Below are 25,155 nucleotides of genomic sequence, written 5' to 3'. Positions count from 1 at the left end.
CGCCACCCTGAAGTAAACCACACGCCTGATTGCCTCAGAAACCTCTGCCACCACTTTAGCAACAGTCGACTTTCCAACACCAAATTTATTGTTAACCGACCTATAGCAATCTGGGATAGTCAGCTTCCAGACTGTCATAGCAACCCGCTTCTGGACTGGCAAGGGTGATCTCAGTTGTTTCTCTTTATGCTGGAGGGTTGGGGTTAGCTTCTCGCAAAGCTTCAGAAATGTAGCTTTCTTCATGAGAAAGTTTTGGACCCACTGCTCGTCATCACAGGTCTGCATGACAATGTGGTCGCCTCCATGTTGCTGGCACTGGGAATGCACGGATAAAAAAGGCTGCTCGGCAGGATGTGTTGGCAAGCTGTTCAAAATTCCTGTAATGTGCTGGATGGACACTAAAGTTTTCCCTCAGCACATAATGGTCCAAAGGCTAGAACAGCCATATTTCAGAAGGAAGCTCAGGACTCCGGGATATAGTCGGTTTGTCTGTGCACTGCAGTGTGGACACCAGAGCCCCAGGTTTGAGCCTGGGTCAGAAAAGTCTTGGCACAGAGTTAAGAAACAGTATAGATGCTCAATCACAGGTTCTCTTACACAGGTCTGCTGACTCAAATGCCACTAACTCTGGGCTTACAATGCAGTGTAGATACACCCATAGTGACTTGTCAATAGATCCTGCTACAGACTTCAATCAAAAGTCCATTCTTCTTGCTAAAAATATATAGGGCCAGATCTTTGGGTGTATTGTCACTGCTAGCATGTTTTGGTTTAAAAAACTGATAATTGGCCCAGATAGGATCAGCCCAGCATAAGAATGATCCTGCTGAGGTGTACAACTGGCAACTGAATAACACAAACTCCTTGCTGCCTGAGTAAGGAGAAAGGAAAGATGCAAGGTTACTGAAAAGGAGGTGCTGGTCAGGACCCCACTATACTATCACAATTCTGGACTAGATTTTTGCGCCCATCATGGCAATTATCATCCAGTGTAAATTAGAGCAGCCTCTAGACTGCTCTAAATGCATGGTGAAGAGAAGTGCACAAAGTAGCACTATGATTGGGATAGTGCAAGCAAGAAATTTAAGCCAGCTTTGCATACCACTTGCACTGTGTGCATTGCTGATCCCATCAAATTTTGATACTCCAGACAACTAAGGTACCTCATCTACCCCCAAATGAGGGAGAAATCCAAGTAAAGGATTTCCGCTAAGTCTTTCAAAGTGAAGCTCTCCTTGAGATCACATTTGACTAGCAGGCTATTACAATGTCACTTCACTTTTTCAGAGGATAATTCAAAAAGCAGAGAATGATTTTTTTAAATACCTATAAGTAAAAAGCAGAAAAGGATTTTTAATACCTATAAGTAAAACAAAGGGTTTTTTTAAAATCTTTTCCATGTTTTTTAAATATTTAAAATTGAATAATCATCACTGCAGTTCACAAATATACTACTACACACAGGAAAAGAGGCAAAACAAAGCTATCCCTTAAGCAGTATATATTTAGTAGATATTAACAACTATATCATAAAGTATATAGATCAGAAAATAAATAGTCACCTTTTGCTAAATCTTCCTCTTCCTTTTTGTTAACTGCTGTACCAGGATCTTTGGTTACTAGAGCTGGGCTTGCTTTTGCTTGTTCTGCAGCCTAGCCAAACACCACAAAAGTGAAAGTTAATTACAATGGCCTTTATGGCAGTACATTAAACACACTATTTTGTTCTGTCATTGTCTCAGCCAAACTTCTTGAGGCCATTTATTTTAAAATACAATGCAAATCACAGCATGCGTTCTTTAAAGGAGCATTCAAATTTTGTAAATAAAATTCAAATAAAACAGAGGCATTCTTAACGTTTCTATAAGTTGACATTTTGTTTCTAAAATGCATTACATAACTTTTAAACATAAACCTACAAAACTGTAGACATCGAAGATAAACAGAATTTGTATGAAATTCCAGGAATTCATTCATCACTTAAATTCACAAGCTTTTGCATATTATTATATGAATTATACCTGTGAACCAACAGCTGGAAATGTAACTCCTTGCTCCTTAAGATTTTTTATCATGGCAGATATTAGACTAAGCTGTGGGTCGTTCTTGAATTCATCTGTCCATTCCACCATTAGGGCTTTTAGTTTTTCACAGACTTTCGGATGACCCTGGAAACGGCAGAAGTTAAGTTCTATAATTTAGGAATCTGCTCCTAATAATTTCTTATTAAATTAAATTTAGTATCTGAAGAAGTACACAAAATAATCAAATTGATGCACTCTTAATTCTCTTCATTTCCTATCCCGACGAAGGTGCTGTTCTACTGCACACAGGAAAAATTAAGGTGGAAAGTTTCTTCAAATGTTTAACCATTAGTATTGTCTTATAAGTTGTCTGATAACAAGAGCATACTGAAGAACCGTGACATAATCACAATTGGTAAGGACTCTATCAGCATTAAAATAGTATTTTAAGAACATTTAAGGTGTACAACTTGCATAGGGGCTTATGAATAACACAAACTCCTTGCTGCTTGAGTAAGGAGAAAGGAAAGATGCAAGGTTACTGAAAAGGAGGTGCTGGTCATATTTTGTTATTGCCATATCCCACATCCAAGTTAAAATTCCACCAACTGAGGGGTGGAGATGGCCCAGAGGAAGACCCCCCTAGTACATGGGTGCATCAAGTCTGTTTCAACGTTAGACTTTCGGCCCAACAAGCCCCCTGCATCCGCACAAGAACGTACCAAATGGTGAACGATTGCTACGGCCGACCATTTGGCTAAGTGTTGAAGAAGACGACCACTGCCATAGCCTTAGGAACTTATTCAAATGTAACTGATCTCTTACCAATTTTTCAGTTCTGTGTCAAAATTTTAAGAGATCTAGCAATGGAGTCCTACTATTTGCTGTTTCACATACACAAGAAAGACATGTACTACTATGAGATGTGTCATCTTAAGTATCTAAAGAAAGAGAGAATCACGCTCATAGTTACTATAGAAGTCTAAATGCATAAATAAAGTCCCTCTAATCTTTTTTTTAAAAAGAGTTCTAATGCACACATTTTGTTCCCACCACAACCTGGCAAGCAACCATTTCCTTACCAACCCTCACTCACTATAGCCTCAGCCATCCCTCACATCTCCGTTAAAATTCACATCCCCACACAATCCCCAATAGCACAGATTCCATTCCACCTCTCAGAAAGGTATTTCCCACATCTAATTCAGATTCTATCATGAAATCCTACAAAGGAACACAATACATTACCTTATTCAATACGTTGCTTACTTCACTAGCAAAATCTCTTGAACACACTTCTAAATGAAAGATTTTACCACAGTTTGATACGCATGCTCCTAGAAGCTGAAGAGAAAAAGAAATTAAAAGACAGCCATGCATTTGTACAACATAGCTTTGCAGGAGGAAAAAGGAAGGAAGCAAAAGGCCACCTACTGTCAGTGCTTGCATAGCAACATGAGGATCCTTATGGTTCACTCTCTTCATAACAGACCGAAGGCAATCCTTAGGCCTAATAATTAAGGGGGAAAATCACAACTTTGAAATATTACAGTCCATAAACCACACCTCATTTTGAGGGAAAAGGCAGAAGTAACGCAAGCTTTACATAAATAACTTTACATAAATATCAGGAAAATAATTTTTTGTTAGCTTCAAGGACAAAAAACATTTTGTCAATGTTGCAATTTTAAGAACTGTACCTTTAGCAGTTCTACCTTCCAAAACATTTCTATATGAAAGATTGTTAGATTTCTGAATTAGGAGGAGCTCCCCATTAGGCTAAATTTATTTTATCTTTTGAATTATAGTTTTGTATAGTTCATCTACCTTTATGAAAAAAAACTTCCTGTTTTTTAAAAAACATTCATAAAGTAGCAAACATTGTCTATTGCATATACTGTGTAAAACACATGGCACAATTTCTGTGAAGACCAATTTCGAGCAAGATCTAATTTGTCTCTGCATATTCAGATTTTCTGTCTGAGCAGGAAACACATCAATATCCAATTTTAGTTTGGAATAGCTTTCTTTGTGTACATCTACACAAAACAGAAAGATGAACAAAAACTGTTATTATAATCTGATGATACTATATAGCTGGCTACATATTCTGTACCTGGGTACTTCATGGTGTAATATGAATGGAATATTGCAGATCAAATGCAATTGTTCATTTGGTCCATTTATGGCTTTTGTCTCAGATAGAAACTACAATTAGAACTTCCAGGCTAACAGCTATATTTCAGAAAGAAAAAAAAAATCTTATTAGCCAACCTAAAAACGCTTACAAGTGTTTTGTCTGTTTTTTAAAAATTTAAGAGAATTGCTCAGTGACAGAGTTTCCTGCAGACAGGAGTCCTGCAGTGTTACACACTGCAGGAACGGACCTTAATTCTTTCCCAAACAGGGTCACACATTCATTTGTGCTTGCCTCCTCTCCACCCATTTCATCTATTAGACTCTCTACCACCTCTCCTCAAAAGGCAAATACTCTTCCGCACACTCTTGACAGACTAGACTCATCTGCACCCCACAGGTCCCAATCTGGCCACTCTTCCTAACATGGTGATCCATATCTGCACAATGTAAGCTTTGCACAGTACCCAAGGGCTTCGTGTGCATAACACTGGTATATTATATTATAACACATCTTAAAAGAAACACCTTGTATATACTTCTAAAGATAATCATGTATTGCACATTATTTTTAAGTGAATATATGTCTGTTTTTGGATTCTCACACCATGTCTTTGTAATTCTTATATGCAACCACTCAAAACATATGTTAGGATATTCTATTTGTTAGGGATTTTGGAGAAATGAAGATGAAATTTCTATTCACATCTCTGTTGGAGATATTCCAAGCCAAAAGAGGTTTAGAAAGTGTTCTTTAAAAGTAAAGAATACAATTTGTAACCCCCACATGCCTTCAATTTGCCCCATACTTCTGAGAAAAATTCTACTCTGGCATGACATCTGATATATGAATTTTGAGATGGATTGCCTTGGTTTTTATGAAACCGGGGAAAGAGGAGCAGTGGTTTGGAATATATACTGTATATATATTATTGGTATAAGAAATTGGTTGTGGTGAAGGTACTAGTACTCCATAATAAACACACCTCCATACTCCCAAAAAAAGTGAAAAGAAGATTTGAATGTTTAGGGTTCTGTTTTATATATCTTTAGCTTTTTTTACACCTATCACTAATACCTACAACAAAGCAAAGAAGATAGTTCCCTATACTTTTTAAGCAATAGTGAATTCATTCACTATTGACAAGAGTAAGCCTTTCAGTAAATCTATAGTCACTTTAAATCACCTTTTTTCTTGGGGACTCTTAAGTGTATAAAACATACAGGTCATAGACCTGTAAAATCAAATTTCCAAGAAGGGAACTGGGTTGCTGAGGGGCACACATTTTTAGTAGCACTTGGGGAAAACTGGCTGATTTTCCCACCTCCTGAAACAACAGCAATCCGGGCTGCTGCAAGAGACAGGCAGAGCTCTCTCCCTCTCCCCTGAAGAGCTGATACTATTTCCACCAAAGAGGAAGGAGGAAAAAACTGTTACTAACCTTTCCATAACTGTTGTTGTTGTTCAAGATGTGTTGCACGTGTCCATTCCTATGTATGCGTATGCTCGCCCCAAGCACAGATGCCAGAAATTTTCCCCTCAGTGATATCTGTTGGGTCAGCTCTAGTCCCCCCTGGAGTTGCACGCTCATAGCACCAGTATAAAAGGGTCCTGCTGACCCATGCCCCCTCAGTTCCTTCTTTCAGGCTCACTCCGAAGAGGGGTACGAGGGTGGGTCTTGGAAAGAACATGTGCAACACACCTCGAAGAACAACAGTTATGGAAAGGTTAATAACCATTTTTCCTTCGAGTGTTTGCACATGTCCATTCCAATGTAGGTGATTCCCAAGATGTTGTCCAAGTGAAGAGTTCAGAGTCTACTGACACGCTGACTGCAACACCACTTGACCAAATCCAGCACTGTCCCTAGCCTGTTGGGTGATGGTGTAATGAGAAGCAAAAGTGCGAACTGACAACCACATCGCCGATCTACAAATGTCCTGGATAGGAACTTGTGCTACAAATGCTACCCAAGATGCTCGGGCCTTTGTGGAATGTACTGTCAGGGCAGGTGGAGCAGGAACCTTTGCCAGGCCATAGCATATGTGGATGCAGGATGTGATCCATGATGAAATTCTCTGGGCTGAGACAGGAAGACCTTTCATCTTGTCTGCAATGGCTATGAATAGTTGAGTAGTTTTCCAAAATGGTTTAGTCCTTGATGTAGAAGGCCAGTGCACGTCTAATATCTAGCAAGTGGAGGCTTTGTTCTTCCCTGTGGGTATGTGGTTTCAGATAAAAGACCATCAGGAAGATAGCCTGTTTACTATGGAACTGCAAAACCACTTTCGGAAGGAAGGCTGGATAAGGACACAATTGAACCTTGTCCTTGAAGAACACTGTGTATGGTAGTTCTCATGTTAGGGCATGGATCTCTGAGACCCTTTTGGCAAAAGTAATGGCCTGGTGGTCACCCTCCAGGACACATTGAGAAGAGAGAGCATGTTGCCAGCAGATCAAATGGGGGTTCTGTCAGTTTTGATAATACCAGGGTTGAGGTCCGAGGGAGAGATTGGTTGTCATACAATCTCTCAAACCTTAAGAATCCAATTAGAGATGATGTTCAAGAACACAGATCAGCCATTAACCCATGGGTGAAAAGCTGAGATTGCGGCCAGATGGACTCTAATAGATGCCACAGTTAGACCTTGTTGCTTCAGGTGCAGTAAGTAGTCCAAAATGAATAGTATCGACGATTGCGCAGGCGATACTGTCTTCTGCATGGACCAGATAGAGAACCTCTTCCACTTTGCCAAGTAAGTAGCTCTGGTGGATGGCTTCCTGCTCCCTAGTAGGAGCCTATACAGGAAGGATGGGCTCCACCTTAACCAAAGTGGATCCAGACTGCTGGCACTTAACATTAAAAAAGTTGCAGAGCAGTTTTTAAACTAAGAGATGGGGGAAAGCTGATTGCTGCAGAGGAGCACGTGGATTGGACAGAGACTTCTCTTAGAGGAGAGTCTATTGATAGAGATTATCTAGGTTTTAGTTAGGAGGAGAGGATGGAAGAGGATAAAGTATGGGCCAGATCAGAAAGAAATGTTCACATAAAAAAGAATCTGACACATCACAAAAGGGCAGACAAATAAACAGTGACAAGTTTTTAAAGTGCTTGTACACAAATGCTAGAAGTCTAAATAATAAGATGGGTTAACTAGAGTGCCTCATGTTAAAGGAGGATATTGATATAATAGGCATCACAGAAACCTGGTGAAGTGAGGACAATCAATGGGACCCAATCATTCCGGCGTACAAAATATATCGGAAGCACAGAACAGGTTGTGCGGCGCGGGGGGAGGAGAGTGGCACTATATGGGAAAGAAAATGTAGAATCAAATGAAGTAAAAATCTTAAATGAATCCACATGTTCCACAGAATCTCTATGGATAATAATTGCATGCTCTAATAAGAATATAACAGTATGGATCTATTATCAACCACCTGACCAGGACAGTGATAGTGATTATGAAATGCTAAGGGAGATTAGAGAGGCTATCAAAATAAAGAACTCAATAATAGTGGGGGATTTCAATTATCCCCATATTGATTGGGTACATGTCACCTCAGGACGAAATGCAGACACACAATTTCTCGATACTTTAAATGACTGCTTCTTGGAGCAGCTGGTACAGGAACCCACAAGGGGAGAGGCAACTCTCGATCTAGTCCTGAGTGGAGCGCAGGATCTGGTCCAAGAGGTAACTATAACAGGACCGCTTTGAAATAGTGACCATAATATAATAACATTTAACATTCCTGTGGTGGGAAGAACACCTCAGCAGCCCAACACTGTGGCATTTAATTTCAGAAAGGGGAACTATGTGCAAATGAGGAGGTTAGTTAAACAGAAATTAAAAGGTACAGTGACTAGAGTGAAATCCCTGCAAGCTGCATGGACACTTTTCAAAGACACCATAACAGAGGCCCAACTTGCATGTATACCCCAAATTAAAAAAACACAGTAAAAGAACTAAAAAAGAGCCACCGTGGCTTAACAACCATGTAAAAGAAGCAGTGAGAGATAAAAAGGCATCTTTTAAAAAGTGGACATCAAATCCTAGTGAGGTAAATAGAAAGGAGCATAAACACTGCCAAATTAATTGTAAAAATGTAAGAAGAAAAGCCAAAAAGGAGTTTGAAGAACAGCTAGTCAAAAACTCAAAAGGTAATAACAAAACGTTTTTTAAGTACACCAGAAGCAGGAAGCTGGCTAAGGGGCCCCTGTACGATCCAAATACAAAAGGAGCACTTAAAGACGAGAAACTAAATGAAGTCATTGTGGAGAAACTAAATGAATTCTTTGCTTCAGTCTTCACAGCTGAGGATGTTAGGGAGATTCCCAAACCTGAACCGTCCTTTGTAGGTGACGAATCTGAGGAATTGACACAGATTGAAGTGTCATTAGAGGAGGTTTTGGAATTAATTGATAAACATAACAGTAACAAGTCACCGGGACCAGATGGCATTCACCCAAGAGTTCTGAAAGAACTCAAATGTGAAATTGCAGAACTATTAACTATGATTTGCAACCCGTCCTTTAAATCAGTTTCTGTACCCAGTGACTGGAAGATAGCTAATATAATGCCAATATTTAAAAAGGGAGCGAGAGGTGATCCCGGCAATTACAGACCAGTAAGTCGAACGTCAGTACCGGGCAAATTAGTGGAAACAATAGTAAAGAATAAAATTGTCAGACACATGGAAGAACATAAATTGTTGCGCAAAAGTCAACATAATTTCTGTAAAGGGAAATCATGTCTTACTAATCTATTAGAGTTCTCTGAAGGGGTCAACAAACATGTGGACAAGCGGGATCCAGTGGACATAGTGTACTTAGATTTCCAGAAAGCCTTTGACAAGGTCCCTCACCAAAGGCTCTTAAGTAAATTAAGTTGTCATGGGATAAGAGGGAAGATCCTTTCATGGACTGAGAACTAGTTAAAAAACAGGGAACAAAGGGTAGGAATAAATGGTAAATTTTCAGAATGGAGAGGGTAACTAGTGGTGTTCCCCAAGGGTCAGTCCGAGGACCAATCCTATTCAACTTATTCATAAATGATCTGGAGAAAGGGGTAAACAGTGAGGTGGCAAAATTTGCAGGAGATACTAAATTGCTCAAAATAGTTAAGACCAAAGCAGACTGTGAAGAACTTCAAAAAGATCTCACAAAACTAAGTGATTGGGCAACAAAAATGGCAAATGAAATTTAATGTGGATAAATGTAAAGCAATGCACATTGGAAAAAATAAGCCCAACTATACATACAATATGATGGGGGCTAATTTAGCTACAACTAATCAGGAAAGAGATCTTGGAGTCATCATGGATAATTCTCTGAAGACGTCCATGCAGTGTGCAGCAGCAGTCAAAAAAGCAAACAGGATGTTAGGAATCATTAAAAAGGGGATAGAGAATAAGACGGAGAATATCTTATTGCCCTTATGTAAATCCATGGTACACCCACATCTTGAATACTGCGTACAGATGTCGTCTCCTCATCTCAAAAAGGATATACTGGCATTAGAAAAGGTTCAGAGAAGGGCAACTAAAATGATTAGGGGGCTGGAACGGGTCCCATATGAGGAGAGATTAAAGAGACTAGGACTTTTCAGCTTGGAAAAGGGGGGATATGATAGAGGTATATAAAATCATGAGTGGTGTGGAGAAAGTGAATAAGGAATAGTTATTTACTTGTTCCCATAATAGAAGAACTAGGGACCACCAAATGAAATGAACAGGCAGCAGGTTTAAAACAAATAAAAGGAAGTTCTTCACACAGGGCACAGTCAACCTGTGGAACTCCTTGCCTGAGGAGGTTGTGAAGGCTAGGACTATAACAGGGTTTAAAAGAGAACTGCGTAAATTCATGGAGGTTAAGTCCATTCCTGGCTATTAGCCAGGATGGGTAAGGAATGGTGTCCCTAGCCTCTGTTTGTCAGAGAGTGGAGATGGATGGCAGGAGAGAGATCATTTGGTCATTAACTGTTAGGTTCACTCCCTCTGCGGCACCTGGCATTGGCCACTGTCGGCAGACAGGATACTGGGGTGGATGGACCTTTGGTCTGACCCAGTATGGCCATTCTTATGTTCTCATGGACCTGGTCCGAGCCTGCTAGCTCTGTGGGGTTCAGCCACAGAGTTTCCAGGCCATCAGATGGAAGGACTTGAGGATCAGGTGATGCAGGCAGCCGTGGTCCTGCGAGATCAGGTCTGGATGCAGAGGCAGAAGGATTGGCATCCACCGAGAGGCCTAGAAGTGTGGTGAACCAATACTGGCGGGGCCAGGCAGGGGCTACCAGGATGACTCACGCTTTGTCTCTTCTGATTCTCAGCAAGACCCTGGGTATGAGAGGAATAGGAGGAAACACATAGAAGAGATGAACTATCCAAGAGAGGAGGAAGGCATCTACGACAGATCTAGGGGCTGTGGCCCAGGAGGGAGGAGAACTGCAGACGCTTCTTGTTGTGCTTTGTCGCGAACAAGTATATCTTGGGTGTTTCCCACCTTGGAAAATGGTTTTCATGACATCTGGGTGAATGAATCACTCGTGGTGGTTGTAGAAGGATCTGCTGAGGTGATCCGCTAGACTGTTCTGCAATCCTGGCAGATAGGAGGCCTTGAAGTGGATTGAACGGACTATGCAAAATTCCCGCAAGCGTGGCGCTTCTTGACATAGGGGAGAGGAACGTGCTCCTCCCTGCCTGTTCATAAAAAACATCGCCGTTGTGTTGTCTGTGAGAATTGACACATTCTTGCCTGCCACCTGAGGCTGGCATGCCTGGGAAGCCAAGTGCACCGTCCTAAGCTCCCTGACGTTGATGATGCAGGGAGCACTCTTCCTGAGACCAGAGACCCTGCATTCCGAGGGAATCCAAGTGAGCACACCAGCCCCTCGCTGAAGCTTCTGTAATGAGAGATACTGATGGTTGGAGCCTTGAGAACAGGACTCCTGCATGCACAGATCAGGAGGTCTAGCCACCAGTTGAGGGAGGAAAGCACTGACAGGGGAACTGTGATCACTGTGTCCAAATGGTATTGGCTTAGCAAGTATACCAACGCCAGCTATGATTGGAGAGGTTGGAGTCCAAGTCTTGCATGCTGCACCACACAGATGCATGAGGCCATGGGGCCCACGAGCTTCAAGCAGTTTCTTGCTGTCGTGATGGGATGATCTCTGAGGCTCTCTATAAGCATCACTATTGCCTGGAATCACCCTGCTCGGAGGAAGTCTCAGGCCAGTTATCGAGGTAAGGGTAAAGCTGAATCCCCTGCCTCCTCAAGAACACTGCAACGACCGCCAGGCACTTCGTGAACACCCAAGGGCTGCTGACAGGCCAAAAGATAGAATTGTGAATTGGTATTGTATGTGGTTCACCATGAATCTGAGGAATCTTCTGTGAAATAAAACTGAAAAATGGAAGTAAGCTTCCTTCAAATCGAGGGCTGCATAACAGTCCCCTGGAGGTAGGAGATGATGGAAGCCAAGGAGACCACGCAGAACTTTAGCTTTTTCATGTATCTGTTGAGGTTTTGGAGGTCCAGAAGAAGTCTGAGACCACCAATGGCTTTCAGGATTAGGAAATATCAGGAGTAGAACCCTTGGCCCCTCAACTCAGGTGGAACTCTTCCACGGCTCCCAACCTTGGGAGCGACTACAACTCTTGGGCTAGAATTTTCTTGTGAGAAGGGTTCCTGAAGAGGGACAGAGAGGGAGGCTGGGAAGGGGGGGAAGAACTGAATTGAAGGGTATGTCCTACTGCTATCGAGCTTAACACCCAGCGGTCTGTCATAATATGGGCTCAAGCCTGACAGAAATGGGAGAAATGATTTGCAAATACAGAGTAGGTTGGATCAGAGTCCTGTCCTGGTATGTCATCCCCAAGCATCCCATCAAAAGGCCTGCTTGGACCCTCCTAACCCCCCCCCCAGTGTTTGGGGGGAGTAGACAGACATGGAAGAGGATTCTGGAGATCTTCTACTAAAGCCCCTGCTCCTCTTCCTGTGAGAGTCCTGCCTGGCAGGCGGTGAGAAAAATCAAGAGGCCAGTTGAAGTTTATAATGCTTCCTCATGGGCACCAGTGTTTAGACGCATCGGGACTTCAAGGTAGCCCTGGAGTCCTTTACACTGTGCAGCCTAGAGTCTGTTTGCTTGGAAAAGAGCGACATGCCCTCAAAAGGGCAAAGTCTGTTGGACCTTGTGTGGTAGGCTGAAGGATTGAAGCCATGAGCTTCTGCGCATTGCTACTGCGGGGCACATAGATTGCGCTGCCGCGTCCACCGCATCCAAGGCCGCTTGTTGGGACACCTTTGCCACGGACTTCCCTTCCTCCAGGAGAGATGCAAACTCTCATCTGGACTCCAGGGACAACAGTTCCTTAAACTTCAGCATGGAGTCCCAGGAATTAAAATTGTATCTGCTCAGGAGCACTTGTTGGTTCGGGATCCTGAGCTGTAGGCTGCCTGTCGAAAAGGTCTAACTTTTTGGCATCCTCGGCCTTGGGGGTTGCCCCTTGTAGCCCCTGTTGCTCCTGCCTGTTGGCTGCTGACACCACCAAAGAGCCCGGGGTGGGGGTTGTATACAAACATTCATATCCCTTAGACCTGGAACAAAGTATTTCTTTTCAGTTTTCTTTGCCATCCACTGAAGGGACACTGGGGTCTGCCACAATGCCTCTATGGCATCCATAATGCCTTCATTAAGGGCAGTGCTAGTCTTCATGGGCCCGTTGATGTTATGATGTCCACTAAGACATAGGAGGATTCCCAGACCTCCTCCACCTGGATGCCCAGGTTTTTAGCCACTCTCTTAAGGAGCTCTTGATGAACCCTATAGTCATCCTGAGAGGGCACTATGTCCATTCCTGCCATTGCCTCAATCAGAAGAGGAAGTCTGTATCAGTAGGGGGCACTGTATTTCTACCTCAACACCAGACGGGTCTCGCGGAGCTGGCTCTGGGTATTCGGTACAGACTTCAGTACCAAAGCCAGGATGTAGATTGGATCGGAATGGAGGCAGAGCTCTGGCCTCAGATGCCACAGAGTCCGACCTTCCAGATTGGGGCCCCTGCATCAGTGGAAAAGCCCAGGGGTTCCAGAAGTGCCACTGTACTGGCATCTGCCATTGCCCCAGGGGTTATGCCGTGGGTGGGATTCCCTGGGCCAGGTCCATAGTAGGATAGTGCAGGCTGGAGTGATGGTACCAGCTTCTGCGTGAGGTATATGACTCTGCCTCTGAATCAGACTCCAAAGACTCCCTGTCAGAAGACTTGGGAGGAGTGGTGCTCACCGGTGCCGGTGATCAGTGCAGAGAGGAAGAAGATTGGTATTGGACCATCATAGCAGGTTTCCCCTTGGAAGGCACAAGGGGTCTTGGCACCACAGAGGTTCTCCCCACCAGCAAGGAATCTGCAGGCTCCTACACAGCCAGGGATGCTGGGACCAGCATTGAGAGGATGTCTCTTGGTGTGGCAAACGCCTCTGGAATAGATGGTAATGCCAAAGCATTGGTACCTCTGGTGGCTCTCTTGCATTGGCAAGTCCATCGGTGCCGGACTCAGTGGTACCCTCTCTGGGGCCAGAGTCAACGGCGCTGCACAGATCACCAGGGCTATGGAGTAGTCCGACGCAGGTCACACTCTGCTAGTCTCTCCATGCCCTGTCAACCTCAGGATCGGGGAGTGTCCTTTGTCAGTCTTCCTCTGCTTTTTCCTAGGCACTGGAGATGATGCTGAGATACTCGTGAGGTGGACAAAGTTTTGGTCCTCAGTACCGGTGATGAGGAACGGCGCCGAGGATTCCAAACAGCCATCAGGGCGCTCCTCACCGAAGCTGAAATATTTGGTGCAGAGTCTGAGTGACCAGGCTCCGAGGAAGGTATTAGTACTGCCTCCATTAGGATGAACTCCAATGTAGTATCCCTGTCTTTTCTGGTGAGGGGCCTGAAGTCCTTATAGATCTTACGGTGCTCCCAAACATGAGCTTCCCCCAGGCACTTAAGCCAGCTGGAATGGGGGTCGCTCACAGGCATAGACTTGTGACACCAGTCATAAGGCTTAAAACCCGAGACCGGGGTATGCCCCGGCATCGGAGCAGAGATGAACTCTGCTAAATGGAGAACTACTAACAGAAAACTTAACTATTATGTAAAAGTTAACTACATACAATAAAAAGAGAAAAGTCCACTGGGAGAGTACTTGCAGAATTGCAAAGACAAAGTACTGCCAGCGACCATCACAGGCGGTAAGAAGGAAGTGAGACGGTACGCATCAGCAGGACTGTTTATACATACTGGCACTAGGAGCACGCGACTCCAGGGGGCACCAGAGCTGACCCAACAGACAGCACCGAGGGAAAAAAATTCTGGCAGCTGTGCTTGGGGCAAGCACACACCTACATTGGAATGGACATGTGCAAGTACTTGAAGAAGAAGAGCGCAGCAGCTCAGCTCCACTCCCCCCCTCCTGCCCTGTGACCAATGAGTTGACTCCTCTGCTCCTCCTCACCTCTTCCCCTCAGCAGCACCAGGCTTGTAAAGGAGCAGAGGGAGTTAAGAACTCCTGCAGCTGCTCCTCCCCCAGCATGGAAGAGAAGGGGAACCCACTGCACCACCCCAGGGCCTGGATGGGGGATTGTGGGCAGCACTGACTTGGAGGCCAGAATTGTTGAGCAGGGGTACGGGCTGATATGGGGGTGATGCCAGGCACACACACACACACTCCCATACACACTTTTCATACCACTTTAAGCACTGTGCCTGTATCATAAATAGGGTCCCACCAAATTCACAGCCATGAAAAATGTGTCACAGACCGTGAAATCTGGTCTTTTGTGTGCTTTTACCCTATACTATACAGATTTCATGGGGGAGACCAGCTTTTCTCAAATTGGAGGTCCTGATCCAAAAGGGAGTTGCAAGGTTATTTTAGGGGTCATGGTATTGGAACCCTTACTTCTGCGCTGCTGCTGCTAGTGGCAGCTCTGTCTTCAGAGTTGGGCTCCTGGCCAGCAGCCGCCACTCTCCAGCTGCCCAGCTCTGAAGGCAGCGCTGCCGCCAGCAGCAGCGCAAAAGAAAGGGTAGCAGTACCGTAACCCCTCCTACAATAACCTTTGACTAAGCACCCCCCGCAAATCCTTTTTGAGTCAGGACTCCTACAGTTAACAACGCTGTGAAATTTCAGATTTAAATAGCTGAAATCATGAAATTTACTATTTTAAAAATCCTACGACTGTGAAATTGACCAAAATGGACCGTGAATTTGGGAGGGCCCTAATAATAAAATACAGTAAGTAGTACACTATATAAGAACAGCTACAGTTGTAATTAATGCTTGTTTAGTAATTTCGGGTAATTTCTTGTCAGATTTTAAAACAGTTTAATATGCAACAGTCTATTTCTCCTGCACTTCTAACACCACTCATCACTCAGTCACTTAAACACATTTTTCATAGTGCTTTAATTATCTTCCTCTCAAACAGATCCCATTCTAGTCCTACCCCATTTGTATGAAGAAAAGATGTGAATCAGCAACAACTGCTAAACAATGGCTATACCTTCCAGGTCTGAGTTTCAAACAGATGAGATATCTGAACACAGACCTTACATTTTAAAGGTTTTACTTCCATCGTAGCAGGTATCAATAATGTAGAAACTGAAGTTAAGAGAAAATGCTGCAGTTCCATTGGAATTTTCAAACATATGCTGTGGGCCTGTTATACAACTAAGTGGGTTTCTATCTGAAAGAATGGGGTTGGAAAAAGTATCATCCCTCATACAATTTTTGAATATTCCATTGAACAAATCTTAGCTGTGTTCCCTTAATACAAAATTGCTTTTTTCTTTCTTCTCAAATGACTTTACAGTGCGTTTTTTTCCCCTCTAACACCTAAAATAGTTTTACAATGTGCATAGATATCTGACAACTAAAATGAAACTCTGGTATAAGTTACACTACTGCTTGGCTAAACTATATTTGGCTGTGTCCATGTTTTACATAAACCTCTCTCTCATATGTAGTACTACTAATTATAGAAAAGGCTGCTACACAGTATGGCTATTTTACTGAGTACATGTCTTCATAAAACAGATTGAGTATATATCAGTATAAGATAAACAAAGTCAAACTTTTCTGCCCTATTGTATTGTTATTGCAATACAAACATACACACATTTTGGAATAAATGTTGTCCATACAATCATTACACATTAATTTGTTAAGCTTCAATGTAACTGAGAAAAGGCATAGGTAACTTTTAATAACAACTGTTATTAACATTAAAGTTAAGATGTATGTAGACCCAAGAAAGTAACATTACAAGGACAAATATTTAGAGAGATGGCAATTAAGAGTTGGCCAACTCTGAAAAATTGTCATTAGTTTGCCAGCCCAGGTACAAAATCTATTTATCTGGAATTTATTATGATTAGGGCCCTATATAAATCATGAGTTCATGGAGGGCACAGAAATCATGAAGATACCCCAAAACCATGATTTTCAATTTTTTTTTAAAAAGGAAAAAATGTCTGTAATAAAGTATTTAATATGAAAAATGACCTTTAGCTTACAGTGTTGCACCCATGTGTGGAAGAACAGTGTTACGCACATGCGCAGCAGAGGTGCACTACAGAAATCTGAAAAGGCAATCTAGGTGGGAAACACTGCTCACTGACAACAACAGAATGATGCATCCAAAAAAGTTAAAACGGTGTCTGCAGATGATCACACAAAAGCAGTATTTATCAAAGAATCTTACATAGTGATAGAGTTAAGCTCTTCTGTACCTCCTGCAATATTATTGTTGTCATTACAGAAAAAGAGAGTCTAATACACCTCTTGAATCACGTATTCACCAAAAGAGAAAGTCAGGAATACAAAGCAGTATGGGCAGCTGCTTTACTTGCTAAGAAACAACACCCGTGATTTCCTTGTTTCAAAATTGCACCAAAAAACGTGAAACGTGTAACTATAAATATTGATCCACCAGAGATGTATGTTTACGCAAATATCCCTCTTGAAAAACTGGACAACCCGAGCTAAGGGAATTCTTTGGATGGAATATAGCAAAAGGTGGAGAGATTTCTTCACATCTTAACTGGATTGATGAATATTTACTTGAAGCTGATGAGGTGTCACAAGCAGGATTATGGAACTCATGAAGCAGTCAGGTTGTCTGTGGTCACAGATGAATCAACTGGTGGCCAAGATGAGTATGTGTCACATAATTTATTTGTTTTGCAAGGCCTAAATGGTGAAGACACACCTGACTCGGACCTGAAAGCTGTCATTGCTGATACAATTTATTCACAGGCTGTTTGCAATAGCTTGTGCAATGGTATTGTAGTTAAGTATCTGAATACCTTTGGAATGGATTTTGATTATGTAAGTGCATTTATATCTGAAAACACATCCTACATGTCAAAAGCTTACAAGCAAGTGCTTCAGGGCTTACAGCCTAACTCAGGCCAGGTCTACACTCAAAATTTAAGACACACCTGAGCAACATAGTTAAGCCAACCTAACTCCTGGAGTAGACAGCACTGGGCTGATGGAAGAATTCTTCTACCTACTCTTGGGGAGGTGGATTAACTGACGGGAGAACTTCTTCCATCACTGTACTGAGTGTATACACTGAAGCGCTACAGCAGTGCAGCTGCAGCATTTCAAGTGTAGACAAGTGCACAGTTCATCTTACCTGCAATGCTCACACAATAGACCTTTCCCGAGACATTGGGATGACCAATTTCCCACACGCTGACAAGCTAACAGTAATAGTCAAAAGGATTTTCAACGTTGTCTGAGCAGAAAATTGTGTTTTAAACAGTATCTGCAAAGCGTAGTCCAGGCTGTGGGTTCCAGTTTTCCTGTAAAATTGCACCCTGAACCACTTAAAATGAGATGGGGAAGCCAGTATGTTGCTATTGAATATCATACAGTCTATTACTTTTTACTCCGGTTTTGTGGAGGAGAAAAGAAAATTACACCAGACATGGAAGCATTGAAGAGCTGAAACATCTGGTGGAAAAATCAGAAATTTTACAGATAAAACTTGACTTCATCACAAGGCATGGCAAAGAGCTTGTTGATTTAAAATGCAATTTTTTCCTCAATATTTAAAAACCTTTTTGACTTGCTGCTAGCGTATCAGCACATGGGAAATTGGTCATCCCAACGTTATTAGCAAGGTCTATTATGTGAGCATTGCAGGTGAGATGAATTGAGCGCTTGCCTACACCTGAAATGCTGCAGCTGCACTGCTGTAGCACTTCAGTATAGACACTCAATACAACGATGGAAGAGGTTCTCCCATCAGTGTAGTTAATCCACCTCCCCAAGAGGAGGTAGCTAAGTTGACAGAAGAATTCTTCCATCGACCCAACGATATCTACATCAGGGGTTAGATTAGCTGTAATCCTGTGAAATCCATATTCATCAAATGTACAATCAAAGTTGACTTAACACATATTGAGCACTCAAATGTTAGCAACACAGCAGTGACACAGGGATTCAAAACCCATGGATTAAAACTTCTATTGAAATTTCAGATAAGCTTTCCAACTATGACAATATTAATGAAAGAAAACCGTATTTCACCCAGCGAGTATAGCAGTTCCTTAAAGGTGTAACAGTGTTTGATCCAATGCAAGTATGTACATTAAGACTGGATCTCAGAGGGGGGCTCTCAGCTCCCACACTGCCCCTCTTAAGTCAGTGGAAGCACTCTTAGTGAGGATGCACACCACCGACAAAGGAGTGTAGTGTGGCCACAAAAAATTGCACTAAATTACTGCATTGGCTGTAAGTCGATCTAACATAGGTTGACTTAAGTTTACGGGCATGTCTACACTACAGACAGAACAAATCCACTGTTCTAGCTGGCTCCTATTGTAAAAGAATTCGAAGGTTCTCCTGAGAGAAATTTAAGCTTATATTACCAGCATAGACCCTAACTTTGCCTGTGTAACTCTCAGGACTAAAGATTGTCTCCCTGATCCCTTTTTGCTAGATAGCATTTTCTGTTGATGGTGAATTGTTAGGCTAAACCTTCCCAGATAATTCCTTATAATGATATTACTCATGTCACAAGTTATGCGGAAAGAAGCAATACCATTTAACTCTCCAAATTAACAGTAGTTGTAAAGAGCAGCACCACCACTCTTATTTTAGAAGGAATACAGTTTTACATATAGAAAAAAATATGAAAAGTTAATACCTGCTTACTGACCATAATCTATAGCAGAACCATACACAACAGCATGAGGAGTCTCAGTTTGCCACTCCATTCTGAACTGTCAGCTAAGTGGGCTTGTAAAAAGATACATTCAGATCATGCATTTCCAACTTCTAAAATACATTGCTATGTCACCACATTCCATTTTTCACAGCACACAACTCCAAACTCCATCACACTAACTACTATTTCTATTACAGATTTCTCCAGAATATTCAGTTATGTGAAACCCATCTCATAAGAACATAAGGGCAGCCACACCAGGTCAGACCAAAGGTCCATCTAGCCCAATATCCTGTCTTCTGACAGTGGCCAATGCCAGGTGCCCCAGAGGGAATAAACAGAACAGGTAATCATCAAGTGATCCATCCCGTCGCCCATTCCCAGATTCTGGCAAACAGAAGCTAGGAACACCATCCCTGCCTATTCTGGCTAATAGCCATTGATGGACCTATCCTCCATGAATTTATCTAGTTCTTTTTTGAACCCTGTTATAGTCTTGGTAGGGTGGATAAAAATCAATGATTTTTTTTTAATTAAAAAAAAAAGTTTTTTTTAATTTAAATTAGATTTTTTTGATAACATGCTTTTTGAGGAAAAAACCTATCTAAAGATAGTTTTAATTAAGATACTTTATAGCTCAAAGATATCTCATTGTGGAATAGGGATTATAAATACTAATTCTATAGTATGAGACAATATATTCATGTAATGTTTAAGAAAAGTTTTGTAAATGAGTTCCAATAGTTCATGGATAAGGGACCCAATCTTATGGGGTTCCAGAGGCTTCTATATAGATTATTTAGGTTACTCTTTCTATCTACCCAATGGGACTCAGTGCTCAGTCTAGAAGATATCATCAGAGAAGCTTAGTTTTGCAGTTTGAGAACTGTGAATTTGTGTCTCCAGAGGTAACATACTTGTTAACAGCAAAAATGTTTTTAAATAAATAAATAATATATAGTGGTGAGAAACAACAGACCTCAACTCCATTGGCCCTCTGCAAATTTGTGTACACAGAGTCAATCCCTTACCTCTCTCTAAAACTGCAAAGTTTCAAAAGTCCAATGAATAGAAGATTGTTGGGGCGGAATCGATCTGGACAAGGAGAAGAAGTCTGGAGATAAATGTGAGAAGCAAGCGACATATGCTTGTTTTGTTAAAATATTATATGTTTGCTGTTGAAGAAAAAAATCCAGAATACTTAACGTTGTTGTTTTAGTTAAATAAAACAGTGTAAATGTCTGTCTGGTGATGTTCTCTTCTTAATACAGCATGGCAAGGAAAATCCTTAATGATTAACCTGTTGAATTGGAGATAAATATTTATGAAGTCATTGGGAGGTGAACTACTTCAATTACCTTTGGTAAATGAAATAACCAAACATTCATTCATTTTTCTGATACAGCTGTAAAAACTAATCTGAAAAGTTTTCAAAATAAATCACTTTAAAAATGTATAGTGTGTACCTTCTAAAAATGAAACCTACATTTATCTCTGAGTTGTGAAGAATATGTATTAAGGTTATAACAACCAACAAGATTGCACTTTTATGTAGAAAACCATGATTAAATCGATATTTCCTGACTAGTGATTTAAATCATGATTTAAATCAAATCCACCCTGAGTCTTGGCCTCCACAACGTCCTCTGGCAAAGAGTTCCACAGGTTGGCTCTGCTTTGTGTGAAAAAATACTTCCTTTTGTTTGTTTTAAACCTGCTGCCTATTCATTTCATTTGGTGACCCCTAGTTCTTCTGTTATGAGGAGTAAATAACGCTTCCTTATTTACTTTCTCCACACCAGTCATGGTTTAATAGACCTCTATCCCATCCCCCTTTAATCATCTCTTTTCCAAGCTAAACAGTCCCACTCTTATTAATTTCTCCTCATGCAGAAGCCGTTCCAGATCCTTAATTATTTTTCTTGCCCTTTTCTGAACCTTTTCCAATTCCAATATATCTTTTTTGAGATAGGGTGACTGCATCTGCATGCAGTATTCAAGATGTGGGCGTACCATGGATTTGTATAAAGGCAACATGATATTTTCTGTCTTCTTAGCTATCCCTTTCTTGATGATTCCCAACATTCTGTTCACTTTTTTGACTGCCGCTGTACACTGAGTGGCTGTTTTCAGAGAACTATCCACAATGACTCCAAGAACTCTTTCTTGAATGGTAACGGCTAATTTAGACTCCACCATTTTATATGTATAGTTGGAATTTTGTTTTCCAATGTGCATTACTTTGCATTTATCAACATTTAATTTCATCTGCCATTGTGTTGCCCAGTCCCCCAGTTTTGTGAGATCCTTCTGTAGCTCTTCACAGTCTGCCTGGGACTTAACTATCTTGAGTAGTTTTGTATCATCTGCATATTTTGCCACCTCACTGTTTACCCCTTTTTCCAGATCATTTATGAATATGTTAAATAGGACTGGTCGCAATACAGACCCCTGGACGACACCACTATATACCTCTCTCCATTCTGAAAACTGACCATTTATTCCTACCCTTTGTTTCCTATCTTTTAACCAGTTACCAATCCATGAGAGGACCTTCCCTCTTATCCAGTGGCAGCTAACTTTGCTTAAGAGCCTTTGGGGAGGGACCTTGTCAAAAGCTTTCTGAAAATCTAAGTACACTGGATCACCCTTGGCCACATGCTTGTTGATCTCCTCAAAGAATTCTAGTAGATTGGTGAGGCATGATTTCCCTCCACAAAAACCATCTCAGATTTGGATCCAGCTTTTCATCTTGATAGTAGATCCCTGAATAAAACATAACTGAGAGGAAATTCAGCTACTGTGTATTGGGAAAGTAGATTGAACAGCCTATGCTAACACGTGTATAATTTAATTATTAATCCCCTATTCAAGATGACCATTTATCACATTTAGAACGCTATATACTTCATACTGGATTCATAATGACAGTGTTTAAAACACACATCAAATCTCCTGTTCTCTCACACTTAGCCCTGGTCTACACTAGGACTTTAGGTCAAATTCAGCAGTGTTAAATCGATGTAAACCTGCACCCGTCCACACGATGAAGCCCTTCATTTCGACTTAAAGGGCTCTTAAAATCGATTTCCTTACTCCACCCCTGACAAGTGGATTAGCGCTTAAATCGGCCTTGCCGGCTCGAATTTGGGGTATGGTGGACACAATTCGACGGTACTGGCCTCTGGGAGCTATCCCAGAGTGCTCCATTGTGACCGCTCTGGACAGCACTCTCAACTCAGATGCACTGGCCAGGTAGACAGGAAAAGAACCGCGAACTTTTGAATCTCATTTCCTGTTTGGCCAGCGTGGCAAGCTGCAGGTGACCATGCAGAGCTCATCAGCAGAGGTGACCATAATGGAGTCCCAGAATTGCAAAAGAGCTCCAGCATGGACTGAACGGGAGGTACGGGATCTGATCGCTGTATGGGGAGAGGAATCCGTGCTATTAGAACTCAGTTCCAGTTTTCGAAATGCCAAAACCTTTGTCAAAATCTCCCAGGCATGAAGGACAGAGGCCATAACAGGGACCCGAAGCAGTGCCGCATGAAACTTAAGGAGCTGAGGCAAGCCTACCAGAAAACCAGAGAGGAGAACAGCCGCTCCGGGTCAGAGCCCCAAACATGCCGCTTCTATGATGAGCTGCATGCCATTTTAGGGGGTTCAGCCACCACTACCCCAGCCGTGTTGTTTGACTCCTTCAATGGAGATGGAGGCAACACGGAAGCAGGTTTTAGGGACGAACAAGATGATGATGACGAGGTTGTAGATAGCTCACAGCAAGCAAGCGGAGAAACCGTTTTTCCCAACAGCCAGGAACTGTTTCTCACCCTGGACCTGGAGCCAGTACCCCCCGAACCCACCCAAGGCTGCCTCCTGGACCCGGCAGGCGGAGAAGGGACCTCCGGTGAGTGTACCTTTTAAAATACTATACATGGTTTAAAAGCAAGCATGTGAAAGGATTAATTTGCCCTGGCATTCGCGGCTCTCCTGGATGTACTCCCAAAGCCTTTGCAAAAGGTTTTTGGGGAAGGCAGCCTTATTGGATCCTCCATGGTAGAACACTTTACCACTCCAGGCCAGTAACACGTACTCGGGAATCACTGTACAACAAAGCATTCTCCTTCTCCTTCCCAGAGGCTAGTGAAGATTAGAAAGAAAAAAAAACGCACTCGTGATGAAATGTTCTCTGAGCTCATGCTGTCCTCCCATACTGACAGAGCATAGACGAATGCATGGAGGCAAATAATGTCAGAGTGCAGGAAAGCACAAAATGACCGGGAGGAGAGGTGGCAGGCTGAAGAGAGTAAGTGGCGGGCTGAAGACAGGGCTGAAGCTCAAATGTGGCGGCAGCTTGATGAGAGCAGACAGGATTCAATGCTGAGGCTGCTGGAGGATCAAACCAGTATGCTCCAGTGTATGGTTGAGCTGCAGCAAAGGCAGCTGGAGCACAGACTGCCACTACAGCCCCTGCGTAACCAACCGCCCTTCTCCCCAAGTTCCACAGCCTCTATACCCAGACGCCCAAGAACGCGATGGGGGGGGGCCTCCGGCCAACCAGCCACTCCACCACAGAGGATTGCCCCAAAAAAAGAAGGCTGGCATTCAATAAATTTTAAAGTTGCAAACTTTTAAAGTGCTGTGTGGCATTTTCCTTCCCTCCTCCACCACCCCTCCTGGGCTACCTTGGTAGTCATCCCCCTATTTGTGTGATGAATGAATAAAGAATGCATGAATGTGAAGCAACAATGACTTTATTGCCTCTGCAAGCGGTGATCAAAGGGAGGAGGGGAGGGTGGTTAGCTTACAGGGAAGTAGAGTGAACCAAGGGGCGGGGGGTTTCATCAAGGAGAAACAAACAGAACTTTCACACCGTAGCCTGGCCAGTCATGAAACTGGTTTTCAAAGCTTCTCTGATGCGTACCACGCCCTCCTGTGCTCTTCTAACCGCCCTGGTGTCTGGCTGCGTATAACCAGCAGCCAGGCGATTTGCCTCAACCTCCCACCCCGCCATAAACGTCTCCCCCTTACTCTCACAGATATTGTGGAGCGCACAGCAAGCAGTAATAACAGTGGGAATATTGGTTTCGCTGAGGTCTAAGCGAGTCAGTAAACTGCGCCAGCGCACCTTTAAACGTCCAAATGCACATTCTACCACCATTCTGCACTTGCTCAGCCTGTAGTTGAACAGCTCCTGACTACTGTCCAGGCTGCCTGTGTACGGCTTCATGAGCCATGGCATTAAGGGGTAGGCTGGGTCCCCAAGGATACATATAGGCATTTCAACATCCCCAACAGTTATTTTCTGGTCTGGGAATAAAGTCCCTTCCTGCAGCTTTTGAAACAGACCAGAGTTCCTGAAGATGCGAGCGTCATGTACCTTTTCCGGCCATCCCACGTTGATGTTGGTGAAACGTCCCTTGTGATCCACCAGAGCTTGCAGCACTATTGAAAAGAACCCCTTGCGGTTTATGTACTCGCCGGCTTGGTGCTCCGGTGCCAAGATAGGGATATGGGTTCCATCTATTCCCCACCACAGTTAGGGAATCCCATCGCAGCAAAGCCATCCACTATGACTTGCACATTTCCCAGGATCACTACCCTTGATATCAGCAGATCTTTGATTGAGTGGGCTACTTGCATCACAGCAGCCCCAACAGTAGATTTGCCCACTCCAAATTGATTCCCAACTGACCGGTAGCTGTCTGGCGTTGCAAGCTTCCACAGGGCTATCGCCACTAGCTTCTCAACTGTGAGGGCTGCTC

The 25,155-nt window shown here is 42.8% G+C and overlaps 1 protein-coding gene across 9 annotated transcripts in view; it reads right to left on the bottom strand.

Moving 5' to 3' along the window:
• The window catches only part of STAM (signal transducing adaptor molecule), an 81,542-nt gene that overhangs the window by 28,682 nt on the left and 27,705 nt on the right, over window positions 1–25,155 (bottom strand). For 2 of the 9 annotated variants that reach the window (XM_073334140.2, XM_073334143.1), the window contains 4 exons: window positions 3,459–3,534; window positions 3,273–3,368; window positions 2,022–2,168; window positions 1,563–1,653 (listed from right to left, as the gene is read on the bottom strand). In XM_073334140.2, coding sequence (XP_073190241.1) covers window positions 1,563–1,653; window positions 2,022–2,168; window positions 3,273–3,368; window positions 3,459–3,534 — 410 coding nt within the window. Of the gene's footprint in view, window positions 1–1,562; window positions 1,654–2,021; window positions 2,169–3,272; window positions 3,535–4,140; window positions 4,260–5,602; window positions 9,850–20,421; window positions 22,172–25,155 lie in introns of those variants that run through there. The other 7 variants (XM_073334142.1, XM_073334146.1, XM_073334141.1 and 4 more) reach the window with 7 other exon arrangements.

Source organism: Lepidochelys kempii, chromosome 2 (genome assembly GCF_965140285.1).
Source record: "Lepidochelys kempii isolate rLepKem1 chromosome 2, rLepKem1.hap1, whole genome shotgun sequence".
NCBI lineage: Eukaryota > Metazoa > Chordata > Testudines > Cheloniidae > Lepidochelys > Lepidochelys kempii.
The sequence above is the reverse complement of the archived record's forward strand: the minus strand, read 5'-3'. Positions and strand labels throughout refer to the sequence as shown.